Source organism: Coloeus monedula (genome assembly GCF_965178545.1).
Source record: "Coloeus monedula genome assembly, chromosome: 17".
Classification (NCBI taxonomy): domain Eukaryota; kingdom Metazoa; phylum Chordata; class Aves; order Passeriformes; family Corvidae; genus Coloeus; species Coloeus monedula.
In genome coordinates, this window is record NC_138797.1 from 11,405,212 (window position 1) to 11,423,729 (window position 18,518).

An 18,518-nucleotide genomic window follows, 5' to 3' on the forward strand; every position below is an offset into this window, starting at 1 on the left:
AAAGCCTGATTTTCCAGCTGGGCTTCTCCTGGTATCTAAGACATGCTCTTTGCTATGCTCAGCGCTGAGGCAGGGTGGACAAAAATGCATCCCTGGTTTAGCAAATGATTTCCCTTCCTAGCTTTGGGCTTTGTACTTTCCAGAGCACCACATGCACACGACACATCTCTTTTGTTGGATTTTTCTTTCTATTTTAGGCTGAAACCTGAATAATTTGAAGCAAAAGGACAGAGCCTGGTGTGTGGCTCAGTCCTGAACATGACCACAGAGAGTTTTGCAGAGTTCCTGAACAAGCTCAAGGAAATCCACGAGAAAGAGGTCCAAGGTAGGGAGACACAAAATGTCTTATCAAAAACTGGCCAAGATCCATTTCTTTGTAATGTAACCTGAAGGGAGGAGGAGCAGGTGCAGATTAGGGAGCTTTGGGGATTAGTGCTGAGCAAGCAGCACCCACGGGGATGGATTGGGACATGGGGTCACAGCCTGTCCCTCAGGGGAGAGCACCCTCTGATGGCACCTTGGTACCTCTCATTGGCACACTGAGAAAAAAGTAACTTTTAAATGATGAGAAGGAGCAGAAGAGAGAGGACATTCCTGTTCTCCATGCTCCTGGAAAGCAAACCATGGAGGTGCTTAGTCCCAGCAGGAATCCCACTTGCTGCAAGCAGGAACCACGGGGGATTTGGCTCCTTTCCTGCCCCTGCTGTCATGGTCCGTGGTAAAGGGGAGCTGGGAGCTTTGCAGAGGTGACACACACACCTGCTGGGCATCTGCTCCAAGCAGTGAGGATTGGAGTGTATTTGGATACTGAGGGATCAAAGGGAAAGCAGAAAGATGCAATAATCTGTAAGACAGAAGCAGCAGGAGATGAAGCTCTGTTAAAAGAAATATTTGAGTCAGGTTGGATAGCTTATTCCTCTAGGGAATAAATTATTTCTCAGGTCATACATTATTAAAATAAAACCCATTAGGTTAAGCGACCAAGTGCCAAGTCCAATTGTTTTCCTATTTGAATAATTCCCAGTATCAATATTATGAACAAAACTTCAGCACTTTGGATGATTCTGGCTTATGAATCCATTCTTCTCTTGTGTAATTTCAAGCCGTGTGAGAATTAGAGGAAACTGTTGAGCAATTTAAACCACATGTTTACATCTACTTTGCATAAAATGGATTTGACAGGATACAATGTCTGCAGATCCATCAAGGAAAGCTGTTCAGCTGTAAATATTCTCCAAGATGCTTTCCAACCCTGAAAGCTGTAAAATACTGCCCACCTGGGAAATGTGAGCTGCAGTGAGAAATAAGTAGAAACAAAACTAAACCAGACTTTTTGGGTCTGGGAAGGAAATGCAGACTCATTAAATAGTGGGGATACAGAATGAGCTCAGACTTTGTACAACTTTCCCAGTTCCATTAAACTGTGACAGTGCTTAACACATGCAATGTGTTATTCCTTATCGGAGATAAGGCTTGTGAATGGATGAGATTTCTGCAAAGCCACTCACCTTCCTGAAATTCCATCAGTGCCGTTTGCTCCTGAGTGCCAGGGGATTGGCAATAAACACCCACCTCTCCGTGTCTGCTCATTATTCCAGGTCTGCACAGCAAGGTGACGGAGCTGACGACGGAGAAGTGCCGGTGAGCGATCCCAGGGCGGGGGGGCAGAGGGGTGGTTACACCACTGGAATTTCAGACTTCCCCAGTTATCCTCCAAGACTGCTGGATTAGAGAGCACCATTTGCCATTCTGGCACTGCCAAATCCAAGCCTTTTGGCTCCAGGCAGGGTTTGGGGGATCCCAGTCCAGCTCCAGTTTGCCTTCCCACTGGCAGGTGATGCTTGTGCCAGCCGGTTCTTGCCCTCTTGGGAAGCAATAACTGGGAGGAATTAAGCTGCTGACTCCAAGGAGGGTGTCACAGGGCAGCATCCAGGCTCCAACACATTTGTTTCCCCTCCTGACACACAAGAATAAGGGCATTGTGGATGAAGGCATGGGTTTTAGGGAGAAATCTAATAACCTTCTTGTCTTTGTTCTGTTTCTTCAACTAGCGATGCTCAGAGAATTGAAGAGCTATTTGCTAAAAATCACCAGTTAAGGGAACAACAGAAGGTCCTTAAAGAAAATGTAAAGGTGTTAGAAAACAGGTAGGATTTGTTTTTCAGTAGCGTGCTGCTGAGTGGCAGCAACTACGCTCTCCTAGGGGGAGAGTTTGGGATTTGCTGTCTTCCCCAGAGTGGGATGTAGCACATGAACCTCTATTTTTCCCATACTCAGCTGCTGGGAGAGCTGGAGGAGCCTGGGCACGTGTATAGGAGCTTTCCTAGGCTGGTGGTGGTGGGACTGGATCAGGAGGGGTGCAAGGGCCAGTGCTGGGCTGCACGGGTGGCTCTGGGTGATGGTCTGGTGTTCACACTTCTCCACGGGGAGGGCAGGAACTTATTTCTCCCATGGAAACCATATGGTAGCAAGCTGTGGGGTTTCCTTCCTCCAGGCTGCGAGCTGGTCTTTGTGACAGATGCATGGTCACCCAGGAGCTGGCCAAAAAGAAGCAGAATGAGTACGAGACCTCTCATTTCCAGAGCCTGCAGCACATCTTCATCCTCTGTACGTACTGACACCCGCTGTAAGCTCAGCTTTGGCAGGCTGAGTCTTTGCTCAAACCCCTCTCCCAGATATTTGCACGTGAGCCCTCATGGCAAGCAGGAACCTGGGAAAGGTTTGGGGATGGGGAGAAGGGAGGGAGCAGGACCGTGGATGGCAGCTCACGTCCCCCCAAGCAGACATAACCCTTCACACGAATCATCAGAGCTGGGGGTTACAGTCCTCCACACCTCCAGAAAAATGAGAGATTCCAGGCCATGTCAGCTGCCTGGGAAAAGGATGCATTTGGCACAGCAGGAGCAACACTCTGGCAAAGACAGGAAAGTCACAGCAGCAGCTCAGCACGGGTAAATGAAATCAAGCAACACGTGTGATGGATCCTCTCCTGAGCCTTTGGCAGAGCTCCCAGCACTGCTGAGGCACAGGGTGTTTTTCCCTGGGGATCTGAGCAGCCCAGGGAGGGTCATGGGGGTACAGGAGATAAGGCATTTAGGAGGGATGGAGAGGTGCCAAGAGCCCTTGGTTTATCTCCCCTGCTATGCCACTGCACCCCGAGTGCTGCTTTCAAGCGGGAGCAAGGCAAGGCACCATGCCTGGGAGCCCACCCATGCTCTTTGTGGCCTCCTTGCTGCAGCACCCAGTGCTGGGTGCTCACAGCTCCCTCTGGCCTCTGTCTGATCCCCCCAGAGACCCCCAGCCCTCCCCCTAACACAGCACCCCCTCTTCACCCTGCCCTGGTGTTCAGGGGCAGGATGTTGGCTGTGTCCAACACACCACTGCCTCATGTGGGTCGTGCTCTGCCCCTGAGCTGGGCAAGCTGCAAGCAGACCCAATCCCGATGAAACCTGAGTCAGAAAGTTGCTCTCTTTTATCCTTTAGCCCCAGCATGTTAACAAAGAAGGAAGGAAATTCGGCATCCCTCCAAAACCCGGTGCCATTCCCTCCTCCTCCCCCGGGCACCCCAGTGAGCTGTGAGGAGCATCAGCTCTCTCTCTGCAGCACCTGAACTCACAGCACCATCTCTGTCCCTGCAGCAAACGAGACCAACCGCCTGAGGGAAGAGAACAAAACTCTCAGGGAGGAACTGAAGAGGCTCCGGAGCCTGGAGTAAGCACTTTCCTGGTTTCATTCTTTACAAGGGGTGTTGGTAACAACCAGGGCATCCCCACAGCTGAGCAGGGCAACATCCAGACTGTGGCATCCTCAGGGGTATTTTAGCATCTAATTCCTGTGGATTCCTGTATATGTTAAACACAGAAAAATCCCTAATGGTCTCAAAATCCTTGTTGATCTTTGCTCACTCCCCTGTTCACCAGCATCCAAGGATTCATTTTTGGGGAAAAAAGATATTTAACCCCCTGGAAACAAAGCCCTGGGCAGCTTGCATGGACCTCAGCCTGGGCTTCCATGGCTTTTCCATGGCACCAGCTCCCCTCCTGCAGCAGCCAGAGAGGGCCTGCAGGAAATGGGTTGTTTTGGGGGAAGGAGAGTGACACACAAGGGACTGTGATGGGGTTAAAGAGGGAGAAGTGATCTGCACCAACAGGTTCATAGCCCAGCAGAGCACTGTGCTGGAAGCCAAGTAACCTGCCAGGCTGGCCAATATATACAAATCAGCTCATTCCTCAAGGGTTTAAAGTCCAGAGGAATTAGCACTGAGGGATTAGATTAGAAATGTGTTTTCTTTGGAGCACAGGACCACCATCCACTTAAAGAGAAACTCCGGCTTTTACTCCCTGATGCTTCCCAAGGGCTGAGTAGTTCCAGAGCTGTAGGCTGGGCTGGGCTTGCTGAGCACTGAGTGATCCTGCCCTGCTCTGCTCTCCCCTGAGATGCTGGGTAGGAAGATTTCCAGCCATCCATGTCCCAGCATCAGAGTCCCTCCAGGACTCTGTGTGTGTCTCCAAGATTCAGTCACTCCCCTGTAGTCACCGAGAGCACCAGCCCCTCCATCTTGATATGGTGACAGGGGACAGACACCACATCCCTGTGCTGAATCCACCCCTCCATCAGGCTGAAAGCCCAGCCAGGGACAGGCTCCCACAGAGCTTTTGCAACAGCCACAGCTGGGCCCTGGCTTACCCAACATCGTGGCTTCCTGTGACGTTACCCACGACCAAGTGGGGCAATCACACCTTGGGCTGTCATGCTGGCTCTGTCCATGCTCCAGACTGCAGCTGGGTACTGATAAGCTGCAGTGGAAGGAGGTGAGTCTGAGGATCCGGTATATCCACATGCACACATACATAAATATGTATATTTATATATCAGGCTCAGAGCTCTCAGTAGAGTGGCTCCAAAACCTTCCTTCTCCTGCCCTTTCTCATTCATTCATGTCCTTTTCCTTCCAACAGGACAAAGACCCCAGGAGTCACCTCCAGAGAAAGCTGTTCCACACCAAGCTCCCCTTTGACTTTACTGTCCCCAGTGAGCAGGAATATCAGCACAGAGAAAACAGAGCACAGGGAAGCAGAAGAAGCCCACCAGGATGTGCCAGACCTCGAGCTCAGTGAAGGTGGGTGTTGCTGGCTCCTGCCACCCTTGAGGGACCCGGGGCTGTGAAGAGTCACCGAGCCATGGTGCAAAACTGCCCTGGGAAAGGGTCTGGAGAGCAAGGATCAAGCTGTTGGCAGCTCAGATGGACATTACCACAGACAGAAAAGCTGATGGGGGGGAAATCCGGGTCAAGGGAGAAACACCCTGCTCTGTACTAGGGCAAAAGAGTGCTGGGTGCCCCCACTGTAAGGCAGTTCATGCAGAAACCATGGCATTCCCTTGCTGCCACCCACACATGCAACGAAGGGCACGTTCCATCAGGTGCTGGTTTGAGCCAGAAGGCAATTTTTACACAAAATCTTCACTGAGATGTGGTTGGTACCAGCCAGTGCCATCGCTGGGAGGCTGCAAGGCTCCAGCACGCTGCAGGACAGGGCTGCAGCAGCTCTGGGGGACCATCATGCTAGCTGGTTGTGCCTTTTTTTTCAGAAAAGCCTCCAGAGAAGCTCCAGAGAAGCTCTCCAAGCAGCAGGACTTCTCCAGGCACTGTCCTCCAAGAAGTCAGCCTTGCAGAAATGGTGAGTTGTCAGAGGTAGCCTGATGTCCTTGGGCCTTCTCCCCACTGCTGTGGTCATCTGAACTGGATCAAGACAAGCAGATTAGGATAGGGAAAGAGTAGGGGGCACTTGGGGGGTTGAAGACTTAGCCAGACTTGGGTAGTTTGTCACTGCCAGAGCCAAGGAGGGCACCTACCAAACACCAGCTCCATCCTCTCTGCAGAAATTGCCACTCACTGCAGGCAAAGCTTGGCACAGGCTCCTGTCCCTGCTGTGACCATGCACATCCTTGTTTGCTCCTGTGTTTATCCTCCATGACCACACTTCCAGCATCCTTAGGTCCTCTGCTCATCACTCTGGTTCCTCTCTCAGAGGTCTTACTGGGGAAAACTCTGAGGAGTGAAACACCTGGGGAGATTGTGCTGAGCCTCATTTCAGTGTAGCTTATCCTGAGCCACAGAGCCAGCTCCCCATTTCCTGGGTGAGCAGGGAGCTGGAGCATAATGAAGGTTGGAAGAGGCTGGAGAACATGTAAACTGTGGGAGTTGTGGGTACCAAGAACAAAGGCACCACAGCAGCCCTGCCCAAGAGCACCACAGATGTCTCTCCACCTGCAGTATGATGAATATTGGAATTTTCAGAGGGCCTGGCTTTCAGTGTTTGCAAGGACAAACACAGAGAGGGTGTCAGCTGAGGTTTGCTGAGTGATATGGTGACACTGAGCACTGGGAGATGAGACTGCAGGACCTGGACCTTGTTCCTGGTCATGGGAAGTCAAGCCTACATACACACCCACACAGATTCTTCTGTTTTGGCACAGGTTTTGCTTACTCGACCTCCACAAAAAACTTGAAAGAGCAGGTGAAAAGGGATTTTGGTAAGGCTGCAGGCAGGCTGTGGGGATAATTAATAGGGATCGCAGGAAGGGTTGGTGACATCTCCAAGTGGGCAGAGGAAAGTCAAGTCAGAACATGTGGTGAGCCTTTCATGACAGCTGATGGAGACAATGATGTCTCCATCAGCCCAGGCACTCCACTAGAAATGCACCCACCAAACCAGCGTGTGCCAGGAGTTTGCGTGAATAAAGTCTTGCATGAGTAAAGGCCTGACTAGGGGACAAGGAATTTGCAAGGTCTTATCTTGGTTAAGCCACTGAATCATGACTTAAGAGGAGACAAAAACCCTCCTGCGCTACAAATCAGTGCAGCCAGAAAATAGAGAGTACATGAAGCAGAAATTTCCTGGAAAAATGAATAAAAACTTGATAGAGCTGTTGACCAGAACCATATCAAGCAGCGCACTCAGGATCTGTCTGTCTTGCTCCCACTGGTGAGGAGATGTGTCCCAGTTCAGCCAGGCTCCCTGGAACCCAGGACACACTGCAGAATGGCTCACCTGGACTTTCTCTCCTCTGCCACAGGCATCCCAGAGGATTTCCAACCAGCTGCATGGAACCATTGCCCTGGTGAGACCTGGCTCCAGACCCTGCCTCCTGGAAAAGAGTCCTTCAGGGGCAGCAGTGTCTCCACCGGCGAGGAAGACTCCTCTCCCTCCAGAGCGCGAGCACAGCCCCAGCCTCGAGGCGTGAGTACCAGCTTGGGGGTCGTGGTGTGGCCCTGATCCATGGCCCATTGCAGCTGGCCCTCCATGGATGGATGGCCAGTGTTCACTGTGTCTGCCCATCTTTCTCTCCAAACTTCTCCCACAGCCTTGGAGAGGGGGGATCTCCCAGTTTACACCGGTAAAAAAATGACTGGAATCCAGCACAACAAGATCAGCCTCTCGTTATTCCAGCTGCTCAGACAGAGCCACAAAGTGAACCAGATGCCCCCATATCCAGGCAGAAGGACTGTCCCAGGCAGGCAGCAGTTCCTGCTCCTCCTTATCTATTCTAATGGGCTTTCCTGCAGGGCTCAGCACTTCCCAGGCTTATCCTCCCCAACGATTTTGGGTGCATAGCCAGCGGGCGGACGGCGACACAAATGATTTTGGGAGCATAGAGCAAGGCCAGTGAGTTTGTCTGTAGAGACAGTGAGTTTCCTGGGGTGTGAGTAGGTCTGCTGAGCATTCCCAAGAACAGCATGCACTCATGGAAGCTGCCGAATAACCAGCAGCGGCTGGGACTGGGCCTGCAGGGCAGGTTCCTGCACTGTACCAACCTTCCTAGGATGGCTGACTGAGATTAGGGGCAGGTGGGCTGTTCCTCTGTCCTGGGAGGCCTTCAGGCACTAAGAAAGCCCAGGGGGTGGTTAGGATGTTGCTGCCTGTAAGACATTATTCAAAAAGTGACTTCTCAGCAGCAGTGCTGATGTGAGAAGTCACTGCATCCTTACCCTTACTCAAGCCCCTGCCTTGAGCTGCCATGGCCCAGGGACAGGGGATTGCTGCTCGATGGTGGGATGGGAATGGCTTCCTGCCCTGTGTGGAGACCCACTGCTGACTGCCTGACACCCCTGGCCACCAGGACCCTCCTCCCCAGTACAGAACCCAAAGACAAGCATGATGTACTGGCCAAGAGCTGCAACAGGGCATGGAAAGAGCAGGAGAGACCACACAGATCCCTGCATAGCTAGGAAACCATGGGAAAACTCTAATGCTCTATATATTTTTTTTTTCCTAACGTGATATAGCTAATGTAATTTTTTTTCCCACACTCTTAAAGTTATTTAACAGCAAGCAAACTGGACTCCCCCAAGATTGCTCCATCCTATGAAAACCTAAAACTGAATGCCCGGAGAGAGCAGCTCTGCCTCCTCCACAAGCACCTTTCCCTGCACCAGCTGGGGCTGGCGAGTCCCTGCGCCCCGGCTGACCGGGACGGCGGCAGCTTCCCCAGCCACTTGCTCCGGACCAAAGCTGCCGACGGCAGGACGCGGTCCCGGGACAGCTGGGAAGACCACGCAGCCTTGCTGAAGCTTCCTGCCACCATGGTGTACGTGAGGGACCAGCACCTGGAGGAGAAGCTGCACCTCCTCAAGCACCGGGAGCGGCTGCAGCATCTCCTCCTGCAGCAGAGCCAGCCAGGCCAGCGGGCGGACGGCGACACAAAGCTCCCGCCCGGGGAGCGGCCCCTGTCCCCGTGGCTCGGCATCGCGGCGGGCTGCAAGGAGGAGAGGGCCTTCCTGGACGATGCTGCCGATGGGAAGGGGGAGAAGGAGCTTTGGCTGAGCCGGGACCGCTCCGAGCTCCGAGCGAAGGTGAAGGAGGCGAGGGACGATGATGCAGACGCGCCACTGGACCTGTCCGAGTCCGGCCGTGGCAGGGACACGGACTGGCACGGCCGCCGGGAGCTGCGGGGCTGCGGCAGCCCGCGGGAGAGCCCCGGCGACAGCCCGGCTGTGCCCGCAGCCCGCGGCCCCGGCGGGGGACACAGGGCACAGCGGGACGAGCCGCGCTGTCCCTACCACTGGCGCAGTGCCACCCGGGCACTGGCTGGCGCTGCCAAGGAGGAGGAGGAGGAGGAGGAGGATGCAGCTGTGGTGAGTACAGCTCGTGTTGGCACAGAACTGCAGCCCCTTACCCACCCCAGGGTGTCCAGTACTGCTGCTGGCACCATTGTGACCAGCATTAGTGTCCTGTGGGAGGATGGGTTTCATATGTGTGAAGCCAATTTGCACATTGCACAGTCCTGCCTCTCGTTCCCCACCTCCCCTCCAGTGTCCACAGGGTTTCCATCCAGCCCCAAGGGCAGGCAGCGCCTGTGCTCTCTCCCGCAGGCTGCTGCAGGAGGTGCTGGGCTCCCTGCAAACACACCACAGTGCACAGGAACATCTCTGTGATGCTCGTCCCTGTGGGTGTCACAGTCATCAAGTCAAGGCTGAGGACAATCCTCTCCTGCCTGGTGACAGCAGCATTTGTGCTCCCTGTCTCCCTGTATCCCACAGCTCACGCTCTCACGGGCATATCTGACAAACAACTCCACACCAAGTGACCCAGAGGCCCTTCCTGAGGCTGGGATGAGACGGGATGTCAGTGCACAGAAGGGAGAAGCAGGTAAGAAGGCCCAGGCGAATGTGATATTTGAGAAGGCAAGAGTGAAAGATGCCTTTTGGTGAAGGGATTTCCCAGCCCAGAGCTCTCTGCTGGGCTCTGCGCACACCTGCAAAGCCACCTTCCAGGGACAAAGTGTTCTTGGCTCTCAGTTCTTCTGGGCCATTGGGAGAAACTTCAAGTTTCACACTTCTGTCCTTGGGAGCTCAATTTTCCACCCTAGATATGTCCAAAATTCAGGCTCAGTATCTAGAGGGAGAAAGCAATCCCAGTTCTTCTGGAGAAAAACCCAGTGTCTCTATCCAGCACAGACAGAAGCCACCGTGGGGTGTCCTTGCACACTCAGCAGAGCACCCTGCACTCCATGCTGGGTGGCATGGAATTCTCCAGGGACTAAGGAGCCAGTGTAGCTCCAACCTCTTGGCAAAACCCACTTCACAGTGAGCAGCAGCAAGCCAGCATTGCTGCTCCAGCATTTCCTGCTCCTCTCAGGGAAGAAGAAGCTCAGAATTTCTCAGCAGAGATGGGGAAAATGCAAGAGGTTTGCAGGACTAGCACTGGAAAACCATCCCTGCCTGTCCCCTTGCTCTAAAGCGTGTCCTGTGATGACACAGCACATAGGGTTGAGCACAGAGCCAGGGATGCTGGTGCCTCTAGCTGGTAGATCAGGATGGTTTCCTCCCTTTCCCTGCTTCATTCTCCATGAGAGCTCTTCCAAGGCTTCCTCCCTGCCTGACCCCCACGGGACACAGGTGCCAGGTTTGTCCAGGTGGGTGGGAAGCAGCCATGGGGATCAGAGTGGGAAGCACGTCTGCTGGGAGCTGCTCAGTACCAGCCTTACTGGCTTGGCTGGAAAGTTGAGCTCGCCTGGATTAGTTGGTCTGGGCGTGTCAGAGTGGTTTGGGAACACTCTTCAGAGCAGGATTTTTCACGGTGAAAAAAAAAAAAAAGGGGGAGTCCTCTGTGATTTACATGCTAAGGAGATATCATCATGGCAGAAGAATTTCAACTGATTACATTCTGGGTGTGGGAATACAGGACTTTCTTCAGTTCTCACCTTAAGGTTGACACAAAGCCCAGGAAACAATACACAAATACTTCTGCACTTTCTAGTGAGCCTTAACCTGCAGAAGGATAAGGTGAGGATGGGATCAGGCTACAGAGAATCCAGGAGCGCCTGGAAGCAACATCATCTGCTCTCCCACCTCTGCGGGGGCAGCAAGGGGGCCTGCCCTGCTGAGCTCTATCCTGGCTAGACCTGGCTGTCATGAGCAGCAAATATTGAACTTCTGGGATGCCTCTGTCCCTCAGAAGAGGCCACAGCCCTTTCTGCCCACTGTGGCCAGCCCAGGTGTGTCGCTGTGTGTGCAGACAGGGTGATGCCACCACCAGCAAGGCTTGGCCCCCAACCCATGCAGATTCAGCCTGTGCAGAGGTCAGGTGTGTGGAGGTACATGTCTGGGGCCATGTAGCCCCAGGGTCTGTGTACAGCAGAATGCTTTTGCTGGGAAGGGAAGTATCTCCCCTGCCTTTCCTTCCTCTGCTCCTCAGCACACATTCCCTGCCAAGAGCCACTGACTGACACCAGCAGCAAAAATGGGGATTGTCCCTCTTGGCCTCTTCACCCCAACACGCTTCTCCCCGCCTGGGGCTCAAACAGAAAGGTGCAGTCTGGGGCTTAAATACCCACCTGTATATAGCCACAGATGTTGGGACAGCTCTTGTGACCTTGGCATAGCAAAGTTCTATGGATACAGATTTCCTGGGAGCAGGTTTCCCAACCGAATCTTGTTGGATCACCCCTAAACATTCATTCCAGGCCACGTAGCTTGCAGTGCCTCTGCTGCACAACACGGTTTATTCCTGAAGCTGTTTTCTGCCTCAGTGGCTCTTTGAGCCTGGGCATGGGGCTCTGTATCTGCTCATGAGCTTGTTAAGCTTCTTACCAGTCAAAAAAACCTTCTTTTTTTAGATGATGATGCCGAGTCTGGGAAGCAAGAATCGGATGAGCCAGACACGACGGACAGCGAGGTTAGTTTGTTTGTTCTCCTCAGCCATCAGCTTAGGCTGCCTGGTCCTAGAGACATGAGACAGGTTGTCCCAGCCCAAGCTCCCTCCAAAAGGTGATGGCTCTTCCTGCACCAGGTGCCAAACCTCATTCCCACCCTGTTACCCAACTTGCTGCTGAGGGATAGAAGTACCACTCTTTCCAGCCAGTCAGAAGTGTTTATGAACAGCATTTGTCATCACTCCATAACAATGGTCACAAAGGTCCCTGGCAATGCCACCAGCTCCCTGGGAAAGCTAGGGTAGTTTGTAGACTGACTGTTCTTCTCGTTGGTATAGGAGAAGTATGAAGATGAGATCCTACAAGAAGCTGAGGCTGATGGGAAATACTTTTGCACCAAAGACAAAGCTCATGTGCAGCCGAGGAAGAGAAAAAGAGGACAGGATCCCTGGATAAAAGGTAGGGAGGAGGAGTTCCTCAGGGCATCAGCTCAGGGCTACAACTTCTGCTGCTTCCAGGCGGATTCCTGTGAGAAATGCCTGAGGACACTGAGGGAGTGGAGGTTTCTCCTCTGTGCTCCTCTGAGCTATGTTTTGGCAACACTCATATCTCCAGCCAGAGGAACCCCTGCTAATGGTTAGCCAGGGCAGCCTGGGCAGGGTGACCAGGAGAGCACTCCAACCACCTAAGCTAACAGAGCTTAGTCCCTTGTGTTTGCTTATCTGGTCAGGGAGGCGGTGATTGGGGAAGGCCAAATTCCCAGGGGTGAGTTATTGACATTCAGAGAAAGGTTTCTGCCAGTTCTGTTGATCTTCCAGTGTGGCTGTGGAGGTTTCCCTGCTGAGAGAGGAATATGTTGTACCCATGTTTCCTACAAGTGAATAAGCAGAAAACTGCACCTGAAAGGGCAAGGATAAGAAGTTTGCCTGTCAGGTCTTAAAAAATGCTCTGTCAGAAAAACCCCGCTGCTCACCCGCTCTGTACTGGTGGGAAAAACAGGGAAGGGTTGGCCCAACCATAAATGTAGAGAGGGCTGTTGCTTAAGCTTGAAGGGAATTTGTTTAACAGCCTGACCTTCAGAGGGCCCTGCTCACTCAGGGGACACCGCCACAGCTGGGGGACAAGAGAATTTGCTGTACAAAACCAGGCACTTGGAGCAGTGGGGAGGAAGCTGCCCTGTGTAGCGTAGGGCAGACACATACAACCCTCCAGGACTGGATGTGGATGTCCCAAGTGAGGGGTGGGTGCAGCTGTGGCAGGAATGGGGTGATGGACTGGTGTAGCATCTCTCTCAGCATATGGTGTGGGCCATGAACCACACTGGAATGGGAAGAAATCCACGGAGTGCGTCCTACTGGTCTGGGTACCCTCTCAGGGACGTTCCTGCACCAGGTCAGTTCTCTGCCTATTTCAATTCACATGTTGTTTTGTGTCCAGGATCACAACGGCCTCCCTTGGATGCCCACACATTTCACATCTGAGGGGTGTCCCTTCATCTTTGCTTTTCTGAGCTTTGCTTCCTCCTGCGCTGCCCCTATTTTGGGATGAGGCCATGATGACTCCAGAAGTGTAAATCCATTTCTCTGTGGTTAACTCCTGCTGTCACCTTGCTGTTTACAGGAGCTAAGAAGTCAATGAGAGGAAGAAAGAAAATCAAAGTGGAGCAATGCCCAGTGGGGATCACAAAGGAACTGGAGAATTGCTCTGCTTCCCACAATGATCCCTCCAAGGAGAGTTAACAGCAGGGCAGGATGAAGCAACTGCAGAGCAAAGGAGAGGGCTCAGAGACCTCAGCATCCCACCCACACTGGGAGAGTGAATCCTCCTGTCATGCTGGGCCAGGCAGTGGGGAATTCATACGGACTCATGAATGAGCAGAGCACCCTGAAACTCCTCACTCTGTGCCCCAGGTGAGGCTGGGCAAGGATGAGCTGTGCAGGTGACACCTGGAGCAGCCAGATCCCTGCTGGTGGAGCAGCACAGTCAGTGACCCCAGGCCTGCACCAGAGCAGACCCTCAGACTGGTGCTAGGAAGAGGAGATGTCTCTTTGCAACCCTCACCCTGCACAGAACCATGTTCTTCCCTGGGACTTCACACTTGGAGAAAGGACTAGCAGATCCCTCTCCCCATGAAGGATGTCCCCGTGGCTGGCTGAGGGGTGGTGACCAAACCAAACACTGCAGAGCACCGTGCCCAAACCTGCTTCAATTAAATCCCTAGCCAGGTTTCATACACATGTGGATCTTGTCTGACCTGGAGAAAGTCCATGGTTTTCTTTTCTAGTTAAGTGAGGAGCAAGAACATGGGCAGACAGGTGGGATGTGTCGCTGCAGAGCGCAGGGAGAAGAGCATGGGAAGCGAGGGCTTGGGTGTTCCTTCTCCCCAAGGTGTCCTGCATTGCCTGGAAAAGATCAGTGTGCGAGACCCAGCAGCTCAGCCGTTCGCACTGACCTTGGCAGGACTGCTGGGAGCTGTTTTTCACATGGATAAACTCTTCTTAGTAATTTTTTTCTGATGGGATGAGATGGGAAGGGCTGCAGTGAGCATCCCTGCAGGCACAACATCAATCCAGGAGCCAGGCTGGGCTGTTGCTGGCACACAGGTGGAGAGCAGGGACAAAACAGAGGGAGATCAATGGAGAAGTGCCAGAGCCAGTTCCTGCTATGGCGTCCTCCCACTTCGTTTACCTGCAGTTATTTCTATTTAAACGTGATTTTACGTGTGAACGTTTGCCCATTCACAAGAACGAAGGCAGAGCACAGCCAGCCAAGAGCAGCATCCTCTGCCTGTAGCACCTTCCGGTCTCCCCAACCCTAAAATCTCACTCAGAAAGCCCCGGCTGTGGGGGAGCAGGGGCAGGAGCGTTCAGCACTGCCCGGGGCAGCCTCGCATCCACCCAGCCGGGCTGCAGCGGTCCGGGAGCGGGAGCGGTGCAGGACCGGGGTCGATGCGGGCGGTGCGGGACCGGGACCGGGGGCGGTGCGGGACCGGGACCGGGGGCGGTGCGGGCGGTGCGGGACCGGGACTGGGGCCGGGGGCGGTGCGGACAGTGCGGAACCGGGAGCAGGAGCGGTGCGGGCGGTGCGGGACCGGGACTGGGACCGGGGGCGGTGCGGGCGGTGCGGACAGTGCGGAACCGGGAGCAGGAGCGGTGCGGGCGGTGCGGGACCGGGACTGGGACCGGGGGCGGTGCGGCGGGCGGGCAGTGCCGCCTGCTGGGCAGCGCCGGGCCGGGCCGGGGCCGCTCCCGGAGCCCGGGGGATGCGGTTCAGCCTCCCCGGGGCACAGCAGGTCTGCCCCCGAGGGCTGTGGAGCCACGGGAAGGGGAGCGGGGACACCCGGCAGCTCCGGCAGCGGGGATGGAGCGGGGGTGTCCCGCGGGGCTGCGGCTGCTGCTGTCAGGGAATTTCACAGGAGTGAAACTTTCCCAGGCTGAAGAATTACTGAGACAGCTGTCGTCTTCCTCGTGTCTTCACGGTTTGGAAGAGCTCGTTGGATGTTGAGGAAGGGTCTGGAGCACGTAGGTGCTCATCCTGGAGAAAAGGAGGCTCAGGGGAGACCTTTTCCCTCTCTACAACTCCCTGGAAGGAGGTTGTAGCCAGGTGGGGATGGTCTCTTCTCCCAGGTAAAAAGTGACAAGAGGAAAACGGCCTCAAGTTGCACCAGGGGAGGTTTGGATGGGATGTTAGGTAAAAATTTTTCACTGAAAGGGTTATCAAGCGCTGGAACAAGCTCCCAGGGCAGTGGTGGGGTCACCAGCGTCGCAGGGCTGATTTATCCCAGCCCAAACATTCATCGGATCATGGCCATGGGAAATGAATCAGGAGCACCACTAACGCCTTTCCCTCTCGGTCCTGGGCAGACAGCACAACATCTGTCCCTTCTTAGACCAGCTTACAGGGGAGAGCAATAACCCACTGAACACAGTGGTGAACTGGATAAATCTGTCTTTTAAAAATACCCCAGCAGTGAAAAAAAATAAAATGGGGGGGCTGGGGGAAAAAAGGAGAGAAGCTGAAATGTAATCCCATAAAGAGGCCCCTCAGACTGCAGGGAGGTTTCCTGGGATGGGAGAACTGAAGGAGTGAGGGAAATTTCATGGACTATAAAATAATCGCCTCCCTATGACAATCCTTTGATACGCAAAATGTGTAGAAGTCCTGCCAAAAATAATGAAGTCCTCAGTTTTATTTTTTTTCACACTAAGATTTTTTTCTTCACAAGGCACGACACCACCACAAAATCCACCTTAAATTATTGGGCTTTTAATACGTTTTGTGTTGCCTTTTTTCATCAGACATTTTCACTGATATCTCGTGCTGGATGTGTTTGAGGGGCTGGCAGGGACACATTTCACAGTTAGGGCAATCCTATATCTGAAAAAACCAAAAAATAGTTTTGTCAGCTCTGAGCAAAGTGCTCCTCTGAGCAAATTGTTGAAGTAAATTAAACTTTATATGCTGCACTTGATCCAGCCCTGGAATTTCTCTGCTCCTGCCATCCCCTGGCTTGCTGTTACCTCCTCACCATGCTACAGAAAGATGGATAATTGCTGTGGTCCATTAATTGTCAAAATTATGTTTGTCAGTCTCTTGTTCAAGTCATTCTTGACAGGTAAATGCATATATTGATCTCATCATATCCATGCAGCCTCAGACTTGAATTATTTTGCTGTAAGGAAGAAATCTGAGCCCTGCAAGCAGCTCTAGAGCTCTGCAGAGGTTTCCACATGAAGGTTCAGTCCTGCCTGAGGTGTCGTGTTTGCAGGAACACACAGGGCAGCATCCAGCCCCACGGGCTGATCCTGCCTTCCCTGGAGCACAGCAGTCTTTTAATAACTCCACAGGAGTTTGGTTAATGACTCCAAGCGGCATTTGTGTACCAGACCCAGCAGTCTCTGCTTTTTGCAGAGTTAATCCATTTAGTTGCCGCACTTCCATTCAGTATGGAGGTTTTACACAATAATCTTCAAAAATGCACTGAAATTACCCTTAGAGTGCATGAGTTACATCCCACAGAGCAATAGAACAGAAGGGAAGCTGTCCCAAGAGCAGATCAGTACTTCTGGGAGGCTGGCAGCTCACATTTGTTTTGTTCAGACAAATTACAGTTCTGATGTCACCAGTGACGTGATGTAGGTAAGGACATCTGGGCCAGGGAAGCGGTTTCCCAGAGGATGGGGTTCAGAGCCCAGCTTGGGTTCACCCAGGCCAGGGGCTGGATTTGAAATCGCACAGAAATCTGGGAGAGCAATGATATCACCGTTTCTGTTCACTTTTAGTCCATTAGAAACAGCAACGAGTGGTTCCCTTAATGCCTGTCAGGCCAAACAATTCTGGTAACAGACCACTGCAACTCATTTGCTTCCTGATGCTGAAGAATCTGCACATGCTGAATCATCCTCACAGCACAGAGCACTGCTCTCAGCTCTCAGACCCTCCAGGCCTCCCTGTGTATCAGCCTCCCACCAAACTCACCAGTAAAATGACATTTTCTGCTTCTCTCTAGGCTTAATTTGTAAAATTTTGTAAGAAGTAAATTTGTGCGAGTTGAGCTGTGAGTATAAATCTCCATCTCAGGGGGGAAAAAAATCTCCCACCACACAAAGGTTGCTCTGCTGAGTGTGTAAGGAAGACAGTCCTGGGCAGGAAAGTAGGAAGTCCCACAAGCTCAAAGCAAGAGGGAACTGTGCTGGGAACTCAGCTGCCTGCAATGCAGGAACCAAAAGCTCCAGAAATAGAGATATGCACATCAGATTCTTCCCCCTCACAACCTTCTACTGTGGCATTGCCTTCATGGCAATAGATAATTTGAAGGTGATTCAATCCATGCCCTTTTCATGAGTCTGAGCACCACCTTCTCTGCAGTGAAATGCTTTTAGCTGAGATCTGGTCTGTAAGCAGTGCCCTTTTATAGTGCTGGCTTTGGAAACACAGCTTCACTCCTCAGTCCACCGCAGGAAAATTCATTCCAAGCATTACTGAAGTCTTGCTTCAATCCTGCTTTGGGGATTTAAGTGGGATGGGCTTTTTGTGTAGGTCCTTCCCAGCGTCAGATGTGCCCTGAATGTGTGAGAAAGGAAGAAAAAGGACCCTGACAGTCTCACATGTGCACAGGCAGAAACTCAGAGGGAATGGGGACAGGGACAGCTTGGGTGTTCAGAACAGCACAGGGACAAGCCTTCACACTTTCAAAAGGAAGCTGTGAAGTTGTGGATAGATTTAGCAAATCCAGCAAGCAGTAGCAATTCTTGGAAGGGAGAGATTTGAGGAGTTCCTTTGCTCCTTTATCTCAAGAAAAGTTTACTGCAAGAATTTTTGAACCAAAATGCAAGTTCCTCTTGCATCCCTTGGGTATCACAGCTTTCTGCTCTGCCTTGAACATTGCCACCAACACTTCAGGAGTTCCCCAGGCTGTGCTGCACACCCTGCTCATACCAAACTTGCTGCTGGATGTACTGATCTCCAGTGGGATCTCTCCAGAAGGCACATTCTCCAAGATTTTCCCATGAAAATTATTTATTTATTAATAATAGCATTTAGTGCAGCACCACGTGCTTCAGGGAAGAGAGTTTGATCCATTCATTCACAAATCCTCCTGTAAACACCACACAACATTTTCATGACTCGAGCATAGGGCCCTCCTGAGTGCAGAGTGATATGATTAAATTAACCAGCTCTGTGTCTTCTAAATACTCTCTGTCATGCAGGAGAACCTGAATCACTCTCCAAGGCACACAGGACTGCTGGAAATGTTTGGCTCCTGAGGAGCAGCAGCTGATTTTGCTGTAACTGTGAATCTGCAGCGAGAGCAGAGGATTGTGTCACCCACCAGGGCGAGCACATGGCAATCCAGGGAATAC

General features: G+C 52.5%; 1 protein-coding gene across 1 annotated transcript; it reads left to right on the forward strand.

Annotated features, from left to right (window-relative positions):
• Window positions 1-258: 258 nt before the first annotated feature.
• Window positions 259-13,394, forward strand: RBBP8NL (RBBP8 N-terminal like; the record flags this gene model as incomplete). The annotated part of the gene is made up of 13 exons (XM_082293058.1): window positions 259-325; window positions 1,599-1,641; window positions 2,052-2,147; window positions 2,495-2,607; window positions 3,639-3,711; window positions 4,959-5,119; window positions 5,590-5,678; window positions 7,078-7,241; window positions 8,320-9,136; window positions 9,542-9,650; window positions 11,620-11,678; window positions 11,994-12,114; window positions 13,276-13,394. 13 exons carry the CDS (start codon window positions 259-261, stop codon window positions 13,392-13,394), a joined length of 2,031 nt encoding a protein of 676 aa, XP_082149184.1.
• Between the last annotated feature and the right edge of the window lie 5,124 nt (window positions 13,395-18,518).